Below are 22,157 nucleotides of genomic sequence, written 5' to 3'. Positions count from 1 at the left end.
GCGCGGGGCGGGAACCGGGGACGGGGGAAACGGTGCCGTGGCGACAGCGGGCCGGGGTAGGCGGAGGGGGGGGGAGCGTTGCCATGGCGACGGCGGGCCGGGGTAGGTGCTGCCATGAGAGGAGCCCCGAGGGCGACGGAGCAGGGGGTGAGGCCGAGGGGGGCGGGGGTGAGCCCGAGGGGGCCGGGGGGCGCTGGGGCCCAGCTTCACCTCAGCGTTGCCGCTCTGTCAGGCCCCCCCATACCGTCACCCTCTTTAAAAGCCATTTTCTTGGCCGTTTTTTCCCCCCTCAGCTTCCTCCCTGCCTGCTGAAATACCTTCTTCTTGCTTTTCCCTCAGGTTTAGCGTGAGAGGGGGCGAGGAAGGGGCGCAGCAGAGAGGAAAGGTAAGGCCTCGAGGCGCCGGCCGTCCCTGAAGGTGCTAAGCCCCCCCCTCGCTGGGCTTCGCTGTGTTCGCTCTCGGTTTTCATGAAGCCGGTGGGAGCCCAAAGCAAATGGAGGATCACAGCGTCAAATGCAAACCTCTGATGTGTTTTAAGGGCTTGTTTTCCTCGTGCCACCGGTCCCCGTTACCTCAGAAGCCTGTCCCTCCCTAGGGTGGTTTTGACGAGCCGTGCGGGCCTGCTCCAGTTGTGACTCCCACGGAGTCGGACAGGGAACAACTCATTAACATCCTTTTGGATTCTTCTAGCCCAAACGTAGCGGGTTTTAAACTGGAATGTAACGTTTGTCTTACCCCAACATCCTGAAGCCGCTTAATTAAAAACGGAGATGTGAATTACGCCCTCACTGGGGGTAGTTCTTCTCAGCGCTCAAAGCAGCTAAAAATAATTGATGAGCAATGACTTTGTACTTGCTCCTTGATATAATTTGAGAGGCGTTTATATAAATTGAGGGGTAAATCTTCCAGCATTGAGCTGGAAGCACGCAGTTTTTACTTTCCTTAAAGTGTTCGGGTCAGGCGTGCCGGTGTAGCTTTACTTGTGTAGTAGCTGCTGAGCGTGGAGACAAAGGGCATCCGCACCTTTCCCCACCTCCTTCGGTGATGAGTCGGTGGAGAAAACATCTCATTCATTTCCCCAGGAGTGGTTCTGCAGGCTGGAGTCTGGCGTTGACAGAGCAGCATAGTCCTGTTGTGCGTGTTTTGTGGAGTTACAGCAAGGTTTTTGTAAATACACGCTCAAGTGTGAGCCTGGGCGTTGATTTGGCGTACGCTTTGGTTAGGTGTTTGGTTTTAGCTGGGATGCATCTTTGTATTCGGGGCGTTTTTGCAGCTGAGTGTGTCTTTATATGACATATGGGATTGTTGTGGTTAGGTTTATTCAGTGTTGCTGACTTGGGGCATCAAGATAAGGGTTCCTTGCTGCAATCTGTCCCTCAAAGGTATATTATCTGATAGGGTTATTTAAAAGGTAAATTAACTGATTTCTTTGGTGTGGAGGACTCTGTGCAGGAGCTCTGTAAGCATATTATGTACTTTATTAATGTAATTTGTTAATGTAAGCCATTAATAAAGGTGATGAGAGACCAGGCTGTGAGAGGAGAAGGGGGCAGGCGAGCCAAGAACCCAGGGAGTTTGATGTTTACGCTCTCTCCGACTCCCTGTAGTCTAAATAGCTGGAATGTTCCCGAAGGCTCGAGGAGGAAGACTGGGGAGACGCTTCTTATCTTGTAAGTGCCCGTCGCTCCCTCTCCTTCACGGCAGCCACGCTCATGGCATGGCAGGGTCCCCTCGCTGCTTTTTTCCCCGCAGCAGTGGTGCCACGCGCTGAGGTAATGCTGTTTAATTTCGGTTACCTCGACCATGCCGGCGTGATTGATGCCCCTGGAGAGCAGAGCTTCTCCCCAGGCCTAAAAATCTGGAGGTTAATATTTCTTAGCTGAATCTCCAAGACTTGTTCTTAAGAGAAATAAGCACTTTTTTGGAGACAGAAGACAACTAGATATTATTTCTGAGGGTTTGGTTTTTTTTTTTCCTTTTTGGCTATCTGCATTAAATAGTAATGAAGAGTGAAGTTCATGATATTAGACAACTATTTCTCGGTAACTATAATTAGAAAGGGCGTTTTTTTCTGTGTTCAAAACGACTTTTGAAATGTCCTTCGTGCTTAAAAATTGAACTGATAACTCCTTTTCTGCTGTTTAAAGTAATGCAGACATGTAGGACGAGCGAAATAGGAACAGTGCTCAGGCAGGTGAACAAGCAAAATGAGGTAGGAGTTTATAAACAGGCTTGATATTAGAGACTGAGCGGATAATTCGCAACCGAAAGCTAATATAAACTTAAATTATAGCCGTAAACTCAGCTGGTTGAGAAGCTGGGGAGGGTTTTACCTCAGCTGTTAGACATGCTGCTTCGGAGGGGCTTGAGGGCAGACCTGGACAGCAGCGGGAGTTCAGCGTGTTGCTTTTCACCAGCTTCCTTCTTAAATATTCCCGTTAACGAAGGTTACGGGCTTTAATCCCTAGCTCGTCTTAAAGCGTCTTTGCGCCGTTAATTAACGTTTGGCTGGCATTGTGGAAGCAGCCTGTTCTTCCAGAAGAATCAGCTAATCCAAAATGAGAGATCTTACCCTGCTAGAATTAAAAAAAAAAGAGGGTTTTTTTCCCCCTTGATGTTTTCCATCCTGACTGTGCTTGGCTGTATTCACTCAGGGCGAGTTTGACCTTACTGCTTGAGTGTCCAGTGGGTTCTCTGCAGTAAAATAATTTTGATTTTTTGAGGTGATGGGCAGCTAAGCGGTGTTTCAGGGGGCAGATTGTGAAGACCAGCTCTCTGAGGTGTTATAATATTATTATATTATTATGTTGATATATTATCGTCATAATTATAATTAAACATTTTCAGAAGCGGTCAGAAATGAAAGGCTGGCAAGCACCTGCGAGAGTCGCTGTGCCCTGTTTTCATCATCCCCCATCAAAAGATGACTGTTAGCTAGATTATTGGGGCCCCTTCTTAAACGATCCCTGCCAACGTTTGCAGCACCGCTGAGGTTTGTACAAGTTTCACCTGGCAGCCAGCACCTTCCCCGCCGCTTTGCCGCAGCGGAGCGATCGTGGGCATCTCATTTGTAGGACAAACCGCTCAGATCTCACCGAGAACCCCAGTAAGAAGCTGGGATTTTGGGCCGGCAGCTCTCACGCTGACGTCTGCCTACCAGAATTTTTACTGGACCATCATTACAATTAGCAAGAAAAAATGGATAAGGGTGCAGAGTTCTGTCTGCTCTCTTTCCCTTTTAATATTTTGGAGAGGCAGAGTGGGAGAGGACCATGTGCTGGCAGAGCTTTTGTGCTTTATATCGTGGGCTGTAGAAAGAGTTCTCAGCCATGGGACTTCCTTTGCGAGATCCCACCGCCTGTGGGATACGGCGGGCTGGATCATCCTTCTCTCATCAGCGGAGAATTAAATGCTCTCGGTGGCTTTTTGTAGCCAACAACAAGGTTTTTGTCTTTCTTCCCTCCTGCTGTTTATCCCAAGCAGCAAGTTTTGCCTCGGAAAGGGGGGGAGTGCCTGCTCCAAGATACGGGCTCTTGGGTGAAGACAAGGTGAAACGAAGGGTTTGCAACCCGGTTCTGTCCAAAGCAACCCCACAATTTGGTCGAGCTTCTTTGTAAAGTTCAGGAAGTGGATGAGAGCTGTGGGGGCAGAGTTGAGGAACAAAAATGTGCCGTTCTCAGCCCGAAGGTGATCTCATAAAGATAACAAACGCCGGTTATTTCTCTGCCCGTGAAACGCTGGTCTGTTCCACGTCGCGTTGCATGTGTGTAGTGACTTTGCCTTGTGGTGATTTGTCTACTAGAGAAACGGGATGTCTGCTACAGTGAGCCGGGGTGAAGGAACATCGGGGCAAGATGGAATGCCACCTGCGAAAAGGCCCAGGTAAATTTAATTATACTCCAGTGAATTTCTTCTGATAAGAGCTTTTTCCATAAGCTCGCGTTGTTCTTTGAAGAGCACGAGACACTTGGCACCGAGCCCCAGCGGTCGTTTCGGTTGCTGAGCCAAGGCCTTAACACCCAGAAAGTACTTTGTTGCTGCTTTTTTCTCTAACCCCTAAGCCAGGAGGCCTGGTTACACAGAAAGCTGTTTTTTTCCTCCACTGCCTCCACAGTTTTAGCCCAGGTTCTGTCCGTGGGGTCATGGCAGGTGTGGTGGTTGTGCTTCTTCGCTTGAGCTGGATGCCGGTTCCCAGGAGGACTGGCAATTACTCAAATTAGTATGATTTTGCTGCATGTAAAGGCTAAATAATTCCACTCTGGAGGCTTCTCATACTAATAAATAGGTCGCCTCACAGGTCCCCAATCGGGGGACCTGAGCATGAAGCTGACTTGGGGCATGCCCACGCTTCTTTCCATGCAGGGTTGGTACTATGGCTGCTGCGATAGGATGGGCTCAGGAATGAAGGCATCGCTGTCTGCGACCGAGCAGCTAATTGATCTAGGGAGTTGTCTCATAGAATCATAGAATTGTTAAGGTTGGAGAAGACCTAAAAGATCATCAAGTCCAACCATTGACCCAATGCCACCATGCCCGCTAAACCATGTCTTCCACTAACCTGATTTATTTACGAGTTATGGAGGGCTGGAGAATAGTTTCTGGGAGGGAGCCCTGGTCTCAAGGTTGATCCAGTGACTGTGGAATGAGGAGAAAAGAGGCTGGGAGATTATATTTAACTTGCTCAGGATAGAAACAAGTGGATTTATCAGCGTGGGAACAGAATGCCTCTTCCAGAGCTGTCGCTTAGGACGTTAAGACTTGGGTATTTGTTCTTATTTTGGATCTCAGTCCCTAGGTTGCTGGTTGTGTTTTTATGCTTGCTCATTAGCATGAATACTCATTTATTCTTTGCACGTGAGGCTTGCAGTCCCAAAATTAAAACCCATTTATCGCCACTAACAGTGAAAAGCTCCTCAAGAAAAGGGTTAACTCGTGTGTTTTCGTAGTGGAGGGGAGGCAAAGCTCCATCTGTGCGCTGTCGGTTTCCTTTCCCCCTTCTCGCTAAACATCACGTGTTTGCAGATAAAAACCATTCCTTCCAAATGAGCTGCCTCCCTGGGCTGCTGCTTCCATCCTCTGGGAAGCTGGAGCTGGTCCCCTGCTTCAGCAAAGCAGCTTGGTGTCAGGCAAGGCGTGATGAGGAGATGCACGTCTACTTAATAAAGGGCAAATTTAAAAGCACTGTGCAGGTGGAAAGCTAGGAAAATAAGGAAGAGGGGAGGAGGAGGAAGGAGAATACAGCCCCACAGCTCTTTCAGAAGTCTTCCTGGGCCGTTTGGCTTCCCCAGTAAGCGTCTGGGTAATGGACTCGATTGCCAAATGCGTTGTGATTCTGTACCTCGTAACTGTGGGCATTGGTGACGTTGATCCGTGGAGCTGCGTGCTGTCTTTGAGGGACACCAAGCTGCTCCTTTCATCCTCTGTTTCTGGGAGGACCCTAATGTTGATTCAAAATTTAGGCAGAGGGCACCTCCCTTGTCCTCGATCTTCATGACCCGAGACATCCTTCCATCTACGATGGTCCCTACTTTCTCCTCTTGCAGGGAGCTGTTGCCAAGCCTCAGAACCAAGAAGCCTGAGGACCTCGTTTTGGTGATCGGGACAGGAATCAGCGCAGCAGTTGCTCCTCAGGTCCCGGCGCTGCAGTCTCGGAAGGGATTAATCCAGGCCCTCCTGGATGCTGCTAATAAGTATGATCTGCTGGAAGATGAAAAGAGCAGACGGTTTCAAGAGCGTCTCGATGCAGACGAGAACTTGCTTCACGTTGCCGACGACTTTATGCGGGAGCTGTCATCGGTGAGTGTGCTTGTAGGAGGGGTTTAGACTCTGCTTAGGATTTGGCTTTTGGAAGTAGCCTAATTTGGTTCTCCAGCGTGCCCCAGCTCCAATGATGCCTTTATCTAGAAGGAAGCACAAGTGCAGTTAAGTGTGCCGGGTTCCTGAGGCATAACTCTGCTGTGGACACCAGCTTTTGGGTATTTCACTGGGAGTATGCTGGGGGGGAGTACCTGGTACCAGAGATTTAAATATTGCAACTCTGATCTTAATCTCTCTCCCCTTCTCAGCCCATCAGCTTTCTTTGCACAAACTTTTTCGAAGACTGTTTATACGAGGTGTTTGATGACCTGGAATCTAAAATGGAAGATTCTGGGAAGCGGCTGCTTCAGTCTGTGCTTCAGTTGATGGAGAGAGGGGCGCTGGTGATAACCACAAGCTTTGATACCCTGCTGGAACTGTACGCAGCACAGCAGGGGAAGCGTCTGGAGTCTCTTGACCTGAGTGATGAAGAGAAGGTAAACGATGCTGATCTTTTTTAAACGTCAGGGCTGAGCTGGGACACCGCGGGACGGTGGCGGCTGTGGGATGTGCCCTCACGCCCGTGTAAGGGGATTGTGCTGCTTGTAGTAATTTAATTGATGTCAGCCAAACTCCAAGCAGAGGCTCTGCCCGTTTGGGGCAGTGAGCAGAGGAATGAAGACGAACGCTGGTTTCTGAAATGCTGTGCTTGCTGGCTGACATCCATTGCTCAGGAGGAGCCCTGAAGCCTGGTATTGCTTTGATCTCTGTCCTTGAAACGTGTGGCGTGGCCTTGCTGAAGCCTTGCTTCCACAGAAGGCATGGGTTGATGTTTCTAAGCGACACGGGGAACTCCGTGCGAGACACAAAGCTGACCTTTCTATTTTTATAAGGTGCTGCTGAGTCCTTCTTGTGACGGAGCATTTTCGGGGCTGTAGCCTTCGAGGCTTCCCCCTTGCCCCGTGTCCTCTTTCTGAAATGGCTGCATGGCTCCTGCTGGCTCATTCCAGCTTCTTATGCCGTGCTCTTGTATCTGTAGCCATGAGCTTCGCGCGAGCTTCCCTCCTTTTGCCCCAGGTCTTCAGTCAGGCAGAAAATGAGGCTGTGAAGCCCTGAGCTCTTTGCCACCTGCCCACCTCATCTTCCCACGGTGGGTTTTACCGCTGGGTCCTTCTGTTTGCGTGTTAAACACGCGCCACGTGTAGGTGCTGCACGGTACTTGGTCTCTTTCCATTGTGACTCATTTCTGTGCTTCATGTTTCCTGCATGACCCCTTAATCTACCGGGCTGGAAGTACTGACAGTGTTACAAATAAGCATTCTAATTCTTGCGAGCTTAAACGAGCTGAGGTCCGCAGGAGTAAACTGAGAGCTTCGGAAGTGGCTTTCTGAAATGAAGGTCAGCTGTTGAGCTGCCTCAGAGCTTCTCAGAGCCTAGAGGGGCCAAGAAATAAACTCTGTAGGCGTGAGAAGCATGCTGATGTCATATTTATAGAGTTTTCCCCCTTTTTCTGCTGAGTCTGGTGTATTGATTCAGTCTCTTCCCATCACATTCGCCGTTCAACTGAAGCGTTGACCCAAACAAGCGCCAGAGGCTGCGATGTAGAGGCTGATGGACTCATTGAGGAGATAAGATGAGGGGGAAGCTGCCTCTTTGAAACACTTCCCTGAAATGGTATTTTTAATAGCACTGTGGAAGCTAACGTGATGTGCTCGCTAACGTTTCTGGAGGGGTTTGTTTTGTGCAGGTGCTGGAGTGGGCGCAGGGGAAGAGGGAGCTCAGCGTCCTGCATATCTACGGCATTTACACCAACCCCAGCGGCATCATGCTCCACCTGGACGGCTACTACAACGTGCTGCGCAACACGAAGGTCATGGTGAGCGAGGCAGCCTTCCCGTGTCTCTGCAGGGCATGCTTTGGGGTGCCAGACGTTGTCTATATACATCTCCCCCTTCCCGGTGCGAGCTCCGGGCACAGACTCAGCTGAGTTTAAAGACTGGGCTTCGCACAGGGTGGTGGGAGAGTCCTGAATTTTGTGAAATAAGAGGAGAGATGGATTCTCTAGCCCTCTGAGTTGCAAAAACACCTCACCACGCTCGTGTTGAGGACGATGGAGTGATGAGAGTCTCATCAGCAATAAGGCAGGTGCTGTCTCTTGTGCCTTGTGAAGATAAAGCTTGCCTTGACTAAGAACCTCTTTCCCTTTTTTAAAGCGAGAGATTCAGAACCTGTACGAAAAGAAGTCGTTCCTGTTCTTGGGCTGTGGTAGCACTGTTGATGACACCACGTTTCAGGCCCTGTATTTAGAGGCTGTGAAGCACAAGTCAGCCCTGGAGCACTTCATGCTGGTATCATCGGGAGACAAGCATGAGTTTAAGAAGCTCCGTAAGAACATGCTGGACAAAGGCATTAAAGTGGTTTCCTACGGCAATGAAGACGCAGACTTGCCCGAGTACCTTGAGAGGCTGGCGAGCGAGATCTCCACGCGGGGTCAAAGAGGTAGAGGGTTTATGGGCTGTGTGGGATGGCTGTCTGCGTACATCCACCCTCGCCCCGCTTAACTCGGGGATCCCGTGGGCTTGGGAGCATAGACAGTGTTAATAGCCCATTCTCTGCACTCTGTTATTCCTTAAGCTTTTTTGTTTCCTCAAAAAAATTGTCTGGGTTTACTTTTATGAAATCGCTGTGTGTTCCTTGCTCTCTCCTAGGTGTGCCTAAGGAGGGACAACAGCTCAACGGCTCTGCTGCTGCCCCACGCCGAGATTAAAGGTAGGATTCTCCCGAGCTGAAGAGAAACTTCGCTCTTTGCGACTCGCCGGGAGCCCAGCAGCCTCTCAGGCAGGTTTTGCAGAGCCTTTACTGTCCTGCAGGATGCACCACCTGAGCACCAGAGCCAGACTGCGGCGGGGGACTCCCTAGGACGGGCTTAAGCCAGAGCCAGTGTTACCAATACTCAAAAATCAAATAAAATTCAATCTTAATAAGATAGGCATACTGGGAAAAGGGGTACTGTGTTTGCTATAGAGTCTGTAGAGTTAGCCATAGGTTGTTAAATTTTAACAGGTTACCGTGGACACCCCGTTAGGTGAGTTACTGGACCTTTTGTGCTGTTAAGAGACCGTCATGGACACTAGTTGAATGCAATAGGGTTAGCTGGACTTCTTGCTTTGGAACCAGCTAGAACTGGTCTTGAGGTTTGACCAAGAGCCAAGGTGCTAATACGCCTGCGCAAGAAGGAGAGGTGAAAAGTGCACAGCGAGGAAGACATACGGCCTTCATCGCGGACACCCCGTCCCACGACCACCAGAAGAAAATACGCATGCGCAACTCGGAGGAGTTAAAGGCGGAGACTATGGAAATGATTTCTTGGAACTCATTATAATAAAGACCACCTTTTTGGGGAAAAGTTATGCATATGTATAGGAATTCTTAGAATTATAATGAATATGTAACATTTTACTACATAAATACAGAATGATTTCTCAAGGGAGGCGCGCACGGCTTTGGAGGGGCTACCCGCCGTGCTGCCCAGCGCTGCAATAAAGCTGTGCCTGCTTCTTCATGCTACATTGGTGTTAAGAGGTTTTATTCCCGATTTCGGTGACAGCAGCAGCTCCCAGGGAGGCTTACGTGGTTGAAGGCCAGTCTAGGCGAGGAGCAAAGCCCACTGCTGTCGAGCTGCTGCCCCCACGCATGGAGCTGAGCCGGGACACTACAGGCCCCGGGCAGAGCCTCCTCGCACAGACGCCTGGTTTAACATCCTAATTAATTGTCTTTGTTATCACGGTTGGGAGCATCCCTTCCTAAAGGGATCTGAGGGCCCAATATGCAGAGCTGACCCCCATCACAGGGAGGTCTGCAGCCTGCCTGGAGCCCGAATCAGGGATATCACCAGGAAACTTCCCAACCTGGTGAAGGCCACAGACTACTACCCCCTGCTGATCTTCCAGACAGGTGGGGAAGAAGCTGCATCCCGTAGTCTGAGGGGGATGAAGAAAGACTACAAGGCCCTAGGACGGTTGGTGAAAGAGTCTGGGGCACAACTTGTTTTCTCCTCCCTCCTTCCATTTTCAGGTGATGACGTGGGATGGAATAGTAGGATTCTCTCTACTAATGCCTGGCTACGAGACTGGTGCTACAGGCAGGGCTTTGGGTTCTTTGATAATGGCTGGTTTTATAAGACACCAGGCGTGACCGTAATACATGGGAAAGGTTTATGTCGTAGGGGCAAAAGGGTTCTGGGACAGGAATTAGCGGGGCTCATTCGGAGAGCTTTAAACTAGATTCGAAGGGGGATGGGGTAGTAGCTGGGCTTGCACCACTGGGGCAACGCTCTAGTGTTGAGGTAGACCAGGAGGCCCCCCATCCCCCTGGGGTGAAATCGGTGTGCTCAGCTCGCTCCCTGAAATGCCTGTACGCCAATGCACGCAGCATGGGGAATAAACAGGAGGAGTTGGAAATCCGTGTTCGGTCGGGGGGCTACGATCTAGTGGCAATCACAGAGACTTGGTGGGACGCCTCGCATGACTGGAATGTGGTCATGGATGGCTATGTCCTGTTCAGGAAAGACAGGCCGCTAAGGAGAGGTGGTGGAGTTGCTCTTTATGTGAGTGGGCAGCTAGAATGTATTGAGTTCTGTCCAGGGGCGGATCAGGAGCGAGTTGAGAGTTTGTGGGTGCGAATTAAGGGGCAGGCTGGCAGGGGTGATACTGTTGTGGGTGTCTATTACAGGCCACCAGATCAGGATGAGGAGGGTGATGAGGCCTTCTACAGGCAGCTGAGAGCAGTCTCGCAATTACAGGGCCTGGTTGTCGTGGGGGATTTCAACTCCCCTGATATTTGCTGGGAGGCCTACTCAGCCAGCCATCCTCAGTCCAGGAGGTTCCTCCAGTGCATTGATGATAACTTTCTGATGCAAATGGTGGATGAGCCAACTAGGAGAGGAGTGCTGCTGGATCTTATCCTTACTAACAAGGAGGGTCTGGTTGAAGAGGTGAAGGTTGAGGGCAGCCTTGGTTGTAGCGACCATGAGATGGTAGAGTTCAGGATCTCATGTGGCAGGAACAGAATAGCTAGCAGAATCACAACCCTGGACTTCAGGAGGGCCAACTTTGGCCTTTTCAAGCAATTGCTAGGGGAAATCCCATGGGACAGGGTACTAGAAGGTAAGGGGGCCCAAGAGAGTTGGTTAGCATTCAAGGACTGCTTCTTCCGAGCTCAAGATCAGAGCATCCCAACAGGTAGGAAGTCAAGGAAGGGTACCAGGAGACCTGCATGGTTAAACAGGGAACTGCTGGGCAAACTCAAGTGGAAGAAGAGGGTGTACAGATCATGGAAGGAGGGGCTGGCCACTTGGGAGGAATGTAAGTCTGTTGTCAAAGGATGTAGGGAGGCAACTAGGAAAGCTAAGGCCTCCTTGGAATTAAACCTTGCAAGAGAGGTCAAGGACAACAGAAAGGGCTTCTTCAAATACATTGCAGGTAAAGCCAACACTAGAGGCAATGTAGGCCCACTGATGAATGAGGTGGGGGCCCTGGAGACAGAGGATAAAAAGAAGGCGGAGTTACTGAATGCCTTCTTTGCCTCTGTCTATAGTGCTGGAGGCTGTCCTGAGGAGCCCCGGACCCCTGAGGCCCCAGAAGAAGTCAGGATAGAGGAGGAATCTGTCTTGGTTGATGAGGGCTGGGTCAGGGACCAATTAAGCAACCTGGACGTCCATAAATCCATGGGCCCTGATGGGATGCACCCGCGGGTGCTGAGGGAGCTGGCGGAAGTCATTGCTAGGCCACTCTCCATCATCTTTGCTAAGTCGTGGGCAACGGGAGAGGTGCCTGAGGACTGGAGGAAAGCGAATGTCACTCCAGTCTTCAAAAAGGGCAAGAAGGAGGACCCGGGTAACTATAGACCGGTCAGCCTCACCTCCATCCCCGGAAAGGTGATGGAACAACTTGTCCTTGGTGCTGTCTCTAGGCACATCAAGGATAGGGGGATCATTAGGGGCACTCAGCATGGCTTCACCAAGGGGAAGTCATGCTCAACCAACCTGATAGCCTTTTATGAGGATGTAACCCGGTGGATAGATGATGGTAAAGCTGTGGATGTGGTCTATCTCGATTTCAGTAAAGCGTTTGACACGGTCTCCCACAGCATCCTCGCAGCTAAAGTGGGGAAGTGTGGTCTGGATGATCGGGTAGTGAGGTGGATTGTGAACTGGCTGAAGGAAAGAAGCCAGAGAGTGGTGGTCAATGGGACAGAGTCCAGTTGGAGGCCTGTGTCTAGCGGAGTCCCGCAAGGGTCGGTACTGGGACCACTTCTATTCAATATATTCATTAATGACTTGGATGAGGGAATAGAGTGCGCTGTCAGCAAGTTCGCTGATGACACAAAACTGGGAGGAGCGGCTGACACACCGGAAGGCTGCGCAGCCATTCAGAGGGACCTGGACAGGCTGGAGAGTTGGGCGGGGAGAAATTTAATGAAATATAACAAGGGCAAGTGTAGAGTCCTGCATCTGGGCAAGAACAACCCCATGTACCAGTACAAGTTGGGGGCAGAGCTGTTGGAGAGCAGCGTAGGGGAAAGGGACCTGGGGGTCCTAGTGGACAGCAGGATGACCATGAGCCAGCAGTGTGCTCTTGTGGCCAAGAAGGTCAATGGCATCCCGGGGTGTATTAGAAGGGGTGTGGTCAGCAGGTCGAGAGAGGTTCTCCTCCCCCTCTACTCTGCCCTGGTGAGGCTGCATCTGGAGTATTGTGTCCAGTTCTGGGCCCCTCAGTTCAAGAAGGACAGGGAACTGCTAGAGAGAGTCCAGCGCAGAGCCACGAAGATGATTAAGGGAGTGGAACATCTCCCTTCTGAGGAGAGGCTGAGGGAGCTGGGTCTCTTTAGCTTGGAGAAGAGGAAACTGAGGGGTGACCTCATTAATGTTTATAAATATGTAAAGGGCAAGTGTCATGAGGATGGAGCCAGGCTCTTCTCAGTAACATCCCTTGACAGGACAAGGGGCAATGGGTGCAAGCTGGAACACAGGAGGTTCCACTTAAATATGAGGAAAAACTTCTTTACGGTGAGGGTGACCGAACACTGGAACAGGCTGCCCAGAGAGGTTGTGGAGTCTCCTTCTCTGGAGACATTCAAAACCCGCCTGGACGCGTTCCTGTGTGATATGGTCTAGGCAATCCTGCCCCGGCAGGGGGATTGGACTAGATGATCTTTCGAGGTCCCTTCCAATCCCGAACATTCTGTGATTCTGTGATTCTGTGATTCTGTGATTCTGTGATTCTGTACCGAACGAGCCCCTCATCGACATCCAGTTTCAGCCTTCGGGGTACCTCTTCCTCGCCCCCCCTGAAGGCGCTGCGGGGCTGGAGGCCACCGTCCAGCTCCAGAGGTGGGGGGGACACACGTAAACCCCCCCCAGGAGGGTTATTTTTTAGGGAGGGGGTCTCATCCTGACACACTCCCCCCTCATGCTGCCTGTCCCCAGGGAGGAAGGGGCGCAGGTGGCCCTGCTGTCCCCTACCCAGCTGAAGGGGAAATTCCCCTGGATGGCCACGGAGGACGTGGCCGTGGGGTCATACGGTAAAATGGGGGGGGGCATGGGGGCCCCCCCATAACACCCAACCCCTATCCCCATCATCCCCATCATCTCCATCCCCACTGGGTTCATCCTTCCTCCTCACTTTATTTAAGAAAAGAAGGGTCCAGCCCCCCAAATTTGGGGGTTGTGGGGTTTTTTGGAGGGGGGGTGTCATGCCACAGTGCCCCCCCCCCAATATGTTTCCCCCCCCCGCCCCCCCCCAGGTCTGGAAGATGAAGGCTTGTTCGACCCCTGGACCCTCGTCAACGCTTTTCGACGTAAAGCCACGTCCTTGGGGGTCCACAGCTGCTCCGGGGAGGTGCGAGGTAAGGAAAGGGGGGGGGACACACACAAAAATGGGGTGTGTCCCCCCCGTGGGATCCCCCCACCCCAAACCCCCCCCAGGTTTTGTCACGTCGGCCGAGGACATGATGCCACGGCACGGACCGGCCCCGCTGTCCGCACGCATCAAATACGTCCATGTGAGTACATGTGTGTCCCCCTCCCACCCCATGCGGGGGGGGGTCCCCACGCGTGTCCGTGACCCCCCCCACGCGTGTGACACCCCCCCACACACACAGATCCACATGCCGGACAGCCGGGAGTACCAGCCCGTGTCCTGCGCCATCGTGGTCAACGGCGCGGGCGCCTGGGCCGGGGAGCTGCTGGAGGGGCCGGGGCTGCCCGGGGGGCTCTGCCAGCCCCCCCTGCCCATCCAGCCCAGGAAGAGGTACGGGGGGGGTGGGTTTTTTTTTGGGGGGGGGCAGATTTTTGGTGTTCGGGGGCGCAGATTTTGGGGGTTTATGGGGTGGGGGCACATGCTGGCATCACCTCGATGTTGTGGGGGGAGATTTTTTGTGGGAGGGGTCACATCCCATCGCCCCCAACCCCTCCATCTTGAAGGGTATGGGGGTGACCCCCTCACTCCTTTTCTTTGGGGGGGAGGGTCACATCCTGAGCCCCTCAATCTTTTTGGGCCCCCCCTCCCCACCCCACAGGTACGTCTACACGTGGCACTGCCCCGACGGCCCCGGCCTCTCCTGCCCCTTCCTCATCGACACCTGCGGGGCCTACTTCCGCCGCGACGGCATCGCCGGCAACTACCTGGGGGGCATGAGCCCCCCCGAGGTGAGCCCCAAACCGGGGGCACCGCGTTATTTACACACGCACACACACACGGGTTTGTTTTTTTAAATTTTAATTTATTTTTTAATTTATTCTCATTAAATAAGAATTATTTTTAATTATCATTTTGTTATTATTAATGATTGGGTTTAATTATTCTTTTCTTTTATTTTCTGTATTATTATTTTTAATCACTTAATTATTTTTAATTTATCCCTATTAAATCTGTTCTTTCCCCCACCCCAGGAGGAGGAGCCGGACCCCAGCGACCTCTCGGCAGATGACGGGTTTTTCCAGGAGCGGGTCTGGCCGCCGCTCGCCCGCCGCGTCCCGGCCTTCGAGTCCCTCCGTCCCCGCTGCTCGTGGGCCGGTTACTACGAGCACAATGCGTTCGACCGGAACGGGGTGCTGGGCCCGCACCCCCGGCTCGAGAACCTCTTCACGGCGGCGGGGTTCAGCGGGCACGGGCTGCAGCACGCGCCGGCGGCGGGCAGGGCCGTGGCCGAGCTGGTGGTGAGGGGCCGCTACGAGAGCCTGGACCTGCGGAGGCTGGGCTGGAGGAGGCTGGTGGAGGGGCAGCCGCTGGCGGAGGGTGGGGTGGTGTGAGGGGAAAGTGAGGCAGGAGGTGGGGAAACTGAGGCAGGAGATGGGGAAACTGAGGCACGATGGGGGAAACAGGCAGGAGATGGGGAAACTGAGGCAGGAAGGTGGGGAAACTGAGGCAGGAGATGGGGAAAATGAGGCAGGAAGATGGGGAAACTGAGGCAGGAGATGGGGAAAATGAGGCAGGAAGACAGGGAAAATGAGGCAGGAGATGGGGAAACAGGCACGATGATGGGGAAACTGAGGCAGGAAGGTGGGGAAACTGAGGCACGATGGGGGAAACTGAGATACGATGATGGGGAAACTGAGGCACAATTATAGGGAAACAGAGGCATAACGACACCTTAAATTTGGGCTGAAACAGGCCAAAATCGGTGCTCTGAGCCCAGCTGCGTCCGACAAATTCGCGCTCGACGGACTCACGCGGGTCCAGGTTACACCATAAATCTGGGCAATAAACCCCGTGTGAGCAGATCCGCGGTCAAGGTGATTTACTCGAGCGGCAGATACGGATCCCTCTGTCTGCAGAGCAGATATGCTAATGAGATGGTAATGAGCAAAGGTCATCCCGTCCCTCGCGGGGGTCATTTCTCGCTGGATAATGGTTATGGGATTTCTCGTTGCGCCCTCTGCTCTCTGAGTCAGCACACCGGGCTCCCTCAGGGGGGAAACTGAGGCACGGTGGGGGGATACCCCAAGGATCCCCATTACATCCCAGTCCCTCCACTCCCAGTGTCCCCCAGTGTCCCGCCGGTGCTCCCATTATCCTTCCAGCTCCCCCAGCCCCATTATCCCCCCATTGCCCCCATTATCCCCCCATTGCCCCCATTATCCCATTAACCCCCTATTATCTCCCATTACCCCCAGTACCCCCATTATGTCCCAGTCCCCCAACTCCCAGTGTCCCCCCAGTGCTCCCATTATCCCTCCAGCGCCCCCAGCCCCAGTATCCCCATTATACCCGCACTATCCCCCCATTATCCCCCCATTACCCCCCAGTGTCCCGAATTACCCCCCCCAGCCCTTTTAGCGCCCCCTGGCGGCGCGGCGGTGTCCTGAAGGCGGGCGGCAGCACCGCGCATGCGCAGTTTATGGCGGGGTGAGCGGCTCGGGGCGGGGGCGAGCCGGCGGCAACGCGCCTGCGCAGAGGGGGGGGCTGGTGGTGCGGCGCCTGCGCGGGAGGGTTTTAGCGCCTACGCAGTGTGTGGCGGCCGATCCAGCGCCGTGGGTGTGCGTGAGGCAGCGCTGAGGTGGTTCTGGGCCTCGAGGACGTCGTGGGGCAGCCGTGAGGTACCTGTGGGCTTCAGGGGGACCATGAGGCAGCCCTGAGGGAACCGTGGGGTTGGCGGCGCAGCCCTGGGGTAACCATGCCTCCCCCCGCGTCCTGGGGAGGCTGGGGACAGCCCTGAGGTGAAATTGTGCCCCCCCGCTCCACCCCCGAGAAGCTATAGGGGGTAACCCCCCCTCCGGTAACCGCGGGGGCAGCCGTGAGGTAAATTTGAGCCCGCACCCTGGGGTAAGCATGGGGCTCACCCCCATTAACAATGGGGGGACATGATGCTCCCCCCCTCCCCATCCGAAGTGTGGGGCAGGCCTGGGATCCCCATCGCGGACACCTGTGGGGTGCTATGAGGATTCCCCTCCCTGCAGAGTGACCCCCAATCGTGGGGTGCCCCCCAGTTACCCAGGAATACCCGTGTGTCAAAATAAAGCAGGCAGGGCTTTCTGCAGAAGCTGGGACCGTCCAGGGGTTGGGTCTCGCTGTATTTACCTCGTGTGTTTCTGAGCCCGAGGCACAGCTGCCTGCAACAAAGAAAAGGCTTTTTTCTGCCTTTTGTTTCTGCCGCGGCTCTGCCAGCGTGACCCGGCCCTTGGACACCTGGCTAAAGCCAAAAAGCCCCCGATGCCAGCGTGGGGCTGAGCACATCCAGCTCCGAAGGCTTGATTTTAGGGTGAAGGTGCGTGGGATTAACTTGGTGTTCTGTCCAAAGCAACCCCACAATTTGGTCGAGCTTCTTTGTAAAGTTCAGGAAGTGGATGAGAGCTGTGGGGGCAGAGTTGAGGAACAAAAATGTGCCGTTCTCAGCCCGAAGGTGATCTCATAAAGATAACAAACGCCGGTTATTTCTCTGCCCGTGAAACGCTGGTCTGTTCCACGTCGCGTTGCATGTGTGTAGTGACTTTGCTTGTGGTGATTTGTCTACTAGAGAAACGGGATGTCTGCTACGGTGAGCTGGGGTGAAGGAGCATCGGGGGAAGATGGAATGCCACCTGCGAAAAGGCCCGGGTAAATTTAATTCTACTCCAGTGAATTTCTTCTGATAAGAGCTTTTTCCATAAGCTCGCGTTGTTCTTTGAAGAGCACGAGACACTTGGCACCGAGCCCCAGCGGTCGTTTCGGTCGCTGAACCAAGGCCTTAACACCCAGAAAGTACTTTGTTGCTGTTTTTTTTCTCTAACCCCTAAGCCAGGAGGCCTGGTTACACAGAAAGCTGATTTTTTTCCTCCACTGCCTCCACCGTTTTAGCCCAGGTCCTTTCCGTGGCGTCATGGCAGGTGTGGTGGTCGTGCTTCTTCGCTCGAGCTGGATGCCGGTTCCCAGGAGGACAGGCAATTACTCAAATTAATATCAAAAAATCAGCGTGGGAACAGAATGCCTCTTCCAGAGCTGTCGCTTAGGACGTTAAGACTTGGGTATTTGTTCTTATTTTGGATCTCAGTCCCTAGGTTGCTGGTTGTGTTTTTATGCTTGCTCATTAGCATGAATACTAATTTATTCTTTGCACGTGAGGCTTGCAGTCCCAAAATTAAAACCCATTTATCGCCACTAACAGTGAAAAGCTCCTCAAGAAAAGGGTTAACTCGTGTGTTTTCGTAGTGGAGGGGAGGCAAAGCTCCATCTGTGCGCTGTCGGTTTCCTTTCCCCCTTCTCGCTAAACATCACGTGTTTGCAGATAAAAACCATTCCTTCCAAATGAGCTGCCTCCCTGGGCTGCTGCTTCCATCCTCTGGGAAGCTGGAGCTGGTCCCCTGCTTCAGCAAAGCAGCTTGGTGTCAGGCAAGGCGTGATGAGGAGATGCACGTCTACTTAATAAAGGGCAAATTTAAAAGCACTGTGCAGGTGGAAAGCTAGGAAAATAAGGAAGAGGGGAGGAGGAGGAAGGAGAATACAGCCCCACAGCTCTTTCAGAAGTCTTCCTGGGCCGTTTGGCTTCCCCAGTAAGCGTCTGGGTAATGGACTCGATTGCCAAATGCGTTGTGATTCTGTACCTCGTAACTGTGGGCATTGGTGACGTTGATCCGTGGAGCTGCGTGCTGTCTTTGAGGGACACCAAGCTGCTCCTTTCCTCCTCTGTTTCTGGGAGGACCCTAATGTTGGTTCAAAATTTAGGCAGAGGGCACCTCCCTTGTCCTCGATCTTCATGACCCGAGACATCCTTCCATCTACGATGGTCCCTACTTTCTCCTCTTGCAGGGAGCTGTTGCCAAGCCTCAGAACCAAGAAGCCTGAGGACCTCGTTTTGGTGATCGGGACAGGAATCAGCGCAGCAGTTGCTCCTCAGGTCCCGGCGCTGCAGTCTCGGAAGGGCTTAATCCAGGCCCTCCTGGATGCTGCTAATAAGTATGATCTGCTGGAAGATGAAAAGAGCAGACGGTTTCAAGAGCGTCTCGATGCAGACGAGAACTTGCTTCACGTTGCCGACGACTTTATGCGGGAGCTGTCATCGGTGAGTGTGCTTGTAGGAGGGGTTTAGACTCTGCTTAGGATTTGGCTTTTGGAAGTAGCCTAATTTGGTTCTCCAGCGTGCCCCAGCTCCAATGATGCCTTTATCTAGAAGGAAGCACAAGTGCAGTTAAGTGTGCCGGGTTCCTGAGGCATAACTCTGCTGTGGACACCAGCTTTTGGGTATTTCACTGGGAGTATGCTGGGGGGGAGTACCTGGTAGCCAGAGATTTAAATATTGCAACTCTGATCTTAATCTCTCTCCCCTTCTCAGCCCATGAGCTTTCTTTGCACAAACTTTTTTGAAGACTGTTTATACGAGGTGTTTGGTGACCTGGAATCTAAAATGGAAGATTCTGGGAAGCGGCTGCTTCAGTCTGCGCTTCAGTTGATGGAGAGAGGGGCGCTGGTGATAACCACAAGCTTTGATACCCTGCTGGAACTGTACGCAGCACAGCAGGGGAAGCGACTGGAGTCTCTTGACCTGAGTGATGAAGAGAAGGTAAACGATGCTGATCTTTTTTAAACGTCAGGGCTGAGCTGGGACACCGCGGGACGGTGGCGGCTGTGGGATGTGCCCTCACGCCCGTGTAAGGGGATTGTGCTGCTTGTAGTAATTTAATTGATGTCAGCCAAACTCCAAGCAGAGGCTCTGCCCGTTTGGGGCAGTGAGCAGAGGAATGAAGACGAACGCTGGTTTCTGAAATGCTGTGCTTGCTGGCTGACATCCATTGCTCAGGAGGAGCCCTGAAGCCGGGTATTGCTTTGATCTCTGTCCTTGAAACGTCTGGCTTGGCCTTGCTGAAGCCTTGCTTCCACAGAAGGCGTGGGTTGATGTTTCTAAGCGACACGGGGAACTCCGTGCGAGACACAAAGCTGACCTTTCTATTTTTATAAGGTGCTGCTGAGTCCTTCTTGTGACGGAGCATTTTCGGGGCTGTAGCCTTCGAGGCTTCCCCCTTGCCCCGTGTCCTCTTTCTGAAATGGCTGCATGGCTCCTGCTGGCTCATTCCAGCTTCTTATGCCGTGCTCTTGTATCTGTAGCCATGAGCTTCGCGCGAGCTTCCCTCCTTTTGCCCCAGGTCTTCAGTCAGGCAGAAAATGAGGCTGTGAAGCCCTGAGCTCTTTGCCACCTGCCCACCTCATCTTCCCACGGTGGGTTTTACCGCTGGGTCCTTCTGTTTGCGTGTTAAACACGCGCCACGTGTAGGTGCTGCACAGTACTTGGTCTCTTTCCATTGTGACTCATTTCTGTGCTTCATGTTTCCTGCATGACCCCTTAATCTACCGGGCTGGAAGTACTGACAGTGTTACAAATAAGCATTCTAATTCTTGCGAGCTTAAACGAGCTGAGGTCCGCAGGAGTAAACTGAGAGCTTTGGAAGTGGCTTTCTGAAATGAAGGTCAGCTGTTGAGCTGCCTCAGAGCTTCTCAGAGCCTAGAGGGGCCAAGAAATAAACTCTGTAGGCGTGAGAAGCATGCTGATGTCATATTTATAGAGTTTTCCCCCTTTTTCTGCTGAGTCTGGTGTATTGATTCAGTCTCTCCCCATCACATTCGCCGTTCAACTGAAGCGTTGACCCAAACAAGCGCCAGAGGCTGCGATGTAGAGGCTGATGGACTCATTGAGGAGATAAGATGAGGGGGAAGCTGCCTCTTTGAAACTCTTCCCTGAAATGGTATTTTTAATAGCACTGTGGAAGCTAACGTGATGTGCTCGCTAACGTTTCTGGAGGGGTTTGTTTTGTGCAGGTGCTGGAGTGGGCGCAGGGGAAGAGGGAGCTCAGCGTCCTGCATATCTACGGCATTTACACCAACCCCAGCGGCATCGTGCTCCACCTGGACGGCTACTACAACGTGCTGTGCAACACGAAGGTCATGGTGAGCGAGGCAGCCTTCCCTTGTCTCTGCAGGGCATGCTTTGGGGTGCCAGACGTTGTCTATATACATCTCCCCCTTCCCGGTGCGAGCTCCGGGCACAGACTCAGCTGAGTTTAAAGACTGGGCTTCGCACAGGGTGGTGGGAGAGTCCTGAATTTTGTGAAATAAGAGGAGAGATGGATTCTCTAGCCCTCTGAGTTGCAAAAACACCTCACCACGCTCGTGTTGAGGACGATGGAGTGATGAGAGTCTCATCAGCAATAAGGCAGGTGCTGTCTCTTGTGCCTTGTGAAGATAAAGCTTGCCTTGACTAAGAACCTCTTTCCCTTTTTTAAAGCGAGAGATTCAGAAGCTGTACGAAAAGAAGTCGTTCCTGTTCTTGGGCTGTGGTAGCACTGTTGATGACACCACGTTTCAGGCCCTGTATTTAGAGGCTGTGAAGCACAAGTCAGCCCTGGAGCACTTCATGCTGGTATCATCGGGAGACAAGCATGAGTTTAAGAAGCTCCGTAAGAACATGCTGAACAAAGGCATTAAAGTGGTTTCCTACGGCAATGAAGACGCAGACTTGCCCGAGTACCTTGAGAGGCTGGCGAGCGAGATCTCCACGCGGGGTCAAAGAGGTAGAGGGTTTATGGGCTGTGTGGGATGGCTGTCTGCGTACATCCACCCTCGCCACACTTAACTCGGGGATCCCGTGGGCTTGGGAGCATAGACAGTGTTAATAGCCCATTCTCTGCACTCTGTTATTCCTTAAGCTTTTTTTTTTCCTCCAAAAAATTGTCTGGGTTTACTTTTATGAAATCGCTGTGTGTTCCTTGCTCTCTCCTAGGTGTGCCTAAGAAGGGACGATAGCTCAACGGCCCTGCTGCTGCCCCACGCCGAGATCAAAGGTAGGATTCTCCCGAGCTGAAGAGAAAGTTCGCCCTTTGCGACTCGCCGGGAGCCCAGCAGCCTCTCAGGCAGGTTTTGCAGAGCCTTTACTGTCCTGCAGGATGCACCAGAGCCAGACTGCGGCGGGGGACTCCCTAGGACGGGCTTAAGCCAGAGCCAGCAGCTCCCAGGGAGGCTTACGTGGTTGAAGGCCAGTCTAGGCGAGGAGCAAAGCCCACTGCTGTCGAGCTGCTGCCCACACGCATGGAGCTGAGCCGGGACACTGCAGGCCCCGGGCAGAGCCTCCTCGGACAGATGCCTGGTTTAACATCCTAATTAATTGTCTTTGTTACCAGGGTTGGGAGCATGGTCTCCCTGGGGGAGCTGCAGCCTCCTCTAATTTTATACTTAGTGCTTTTATATTCTGTACTTTGACTTAAAAACATGAAACTTGAGTATTTTGTTACTTGAAGGTCTAGTTTTCTAGTCCTGTTTTTATACTGTATTTTATATGTCAAAGCTTGTATTAAAGGCCTCTTCACTTCACTTTTGGCTGGTGTGTGATTTACACGCCCT

General features: G+C 52.6%; 3 protein-coding genes and 1 long non-coding RNA gene across 6 annotated transcripts; 3 read left to right on the top strand and 1 right to left on the bottom strand.

Annotated features, from left to right (window-relative positions):
• Positions 1-4: 4 nt before the first annotated feature.
• LOC137673386 (protein FAM118B-like) lies at positions 5-8,357 on the top strand. Its single transcript, XM_068418137.1, has 7 exons — positions 5-56; positions 340-385; positions 3,803-3,882; positions 5,544-5,796; positions 6,066-6,293; positions 7,544-7,672; positions 8,010-8,357. Exons 3-7 carry the CDS (start codon positions 3,812-3,814, stop codon positions 8,355-8,357), a joined length of 1,029 nt encoding a protein of 342 aa, XP_068274238.1. The 5' UTR covers positions 5-56; positions 340-385; positions 3,803-3,811.
• Positions 8,358-13,195: 4,838 nt separating this feature from the next.
• LOC137673456 (FAD-dependent oxidoreductase domain-containing protein 1-like) lies at positions 13,196-15,106 on the top strand. The gene is made up of 6 exons (XM_068418260.1): positions 13,196-13,377; positions 13,600-13,701; positions 13,781-13,857; positions 13,957-14,105; positions 14,374-14,503; positions 14,747-15,106. Exons 1-6 carry the CDS (start codon positions 13,266-13,268, stop codon positions 15,104-15,106), a joined length of 930 nt encoding a protein of 309 aa, XP_068274361.1. The 5' UTR covers positions 13,196-13,265.
• On the bottom strand, positions 14,557-16,194 carry LOC137673458 (uncharacterized). The gene is made up of 3 exons (XR_011049738.1): positions 16,116-16,194; positions 15,447-15,625; positions 14,557-15,040 (listed from the first exon to the last, which is right to left on the bottom strand). It is a non-coding gene; the product is annotated as an uncharacterized lncRNA (long non-coding RNA).
• A 92-nt stretch (positions 16,195-16,286) lies between these two features.
• On the top strand, positions 16,287-22,127 carry LOC137673478 (protein FAM118B-like). 3 transcript variants are annotated; one of them, XM_068418303.1, is made up of 8 exons: positions 16,287-16,393; positions 17,311-17,390; positions 18,579-18,831; positions 19,102-19,329; positions 20,580-20,708; positions 21,046-21,331; positions 21,541-21,601; positions 21,703-22,127. In XM_068418303.1, the coding sequence occupies exons 2-7, from the start codon at positions 17,320-17,322 to the stop codon at positions 21,561-21,563; spliced, it is 990 nt and encodes a 329-aa protein (XP_068274404.1). In that variant the 5' UTR covers positions 16,287-16,393; positions 17,311-17,319; the 3' UTR covers positions 21,564-21,601; positions 21,703-22,127. The 3 variants fall into 3 exon arrangements, with proteins under 3 accessions (XP_068274404.1, XP_068274405.1, XP_068274406.1); XM_068418304.1 differs by lacking the exon at positions 16,287-16,393 and adding an exon at positions 17,631-17,797 and having other exon boundaries at positions 16,602-17,390; XM_068418305.1 differs by lacking the exon at positions 16,287-16,393 and adding an exon at positions 17,631-17,797 and having other exon boundaries at positions 16,602-17,534.
• Positions 22,128-22,157: the final 30 nt, after the last annotated feature.

Source organism: Nyctibius grandis, chromosome 25 (assembly GCF_013368605.1).
Source record: "Nyctibius grandis isolate bNycGra1 chromosome 25, bNycGra1.pri, whole genome shotgun sequence".
Classification (NCBI taxonomy): Eukaryota; Metazoa; Chordata; class Aves; order Nyctibiiformes; family Nyctibiidae; genus Nyctibius; species Nyctibius grandis.
Note: the sequence above shows the minus strand (reverse complement) of the source record. Positions and strands in the feature narration are given on the sequence as shown.

What these genes read in the sequence shown, in the direction of transcription:
- LOC137673386 (XM_068418137.1), top strand. Translation starts at nt 3,812, where the DNA reads ATGTCTGCTACAGTGAGCCGGGGTGAAGGAACATCGGGGCAAGATGGA. An exon ending in CCACCTGCGAAAAGGCCCAG is followed by an intron (nt 3,883 to 5,543) that starts GTAAATTTAATT and finishes CTCCTCTTGCAG; the next exon opens with GGAGCTGTTGCCAAGCCTCA. An exon ending in TGCGCAACACGAAGGTCATG is followed by an intron (nt 7,673 to 8,009) that starts GTGAGCGAGGCA and finishes CCTTTTTTAAAG; the next exon opens with CGAGAGATTCAGAACCTGTA.
- LOC137673456 (XM_068418260.1), top strand. Translation starts at nt 13,266, where the DNA reads ATGCTGCCTGTCCCCAGGGAGGAAGGGGCGCAGGTGGCCCTGCTGTCC. An exon ending in CGTGGCCGTGGGGTCATACG is followed by an intron (nt 13,378 to 13,599) that starts GTAAAATGGGGG and finishes GCCCCCCCCCAG; the next exon opens with GTCTGGAAGATGAAGGCTTG. An exon ending in GGGGCATGAGCCCCCCCGAG is followed by an intron (nt 14,504 to 14,746) that starts GTGAGCCCCAAA and finishes CCCCCACCCCAG; the next exon opens with GAGGAGGAGCCGGACCCCAG.
- LOC137673478 (XM_068418303.1), top strand. Translation starts at nt 17,320, where the DNA reads ATGTCTGCTACGGTGAGCTGGGGTGAAGGAGCATCGGGGGAAGATGGA. An exon ending in TGTGCAACACGAAGGTCATG is followed by an intron (nt 20,709 to 21,045) that starts GTGAGCGAGGCA and finishes CCTTTTTTAAAG; the next exon opens with CGAGAGATTCAGAAGCTGTA. An exon ending in CTCCACGCGGGGTCAAAGAG is followed by an intron (nt 21,332 to 21,540) that starts GTAGAGGGTTTA and finishes GCTCTCTCCTAG; the next exon opens with GTGTGCCTAAGAAGGGACGA.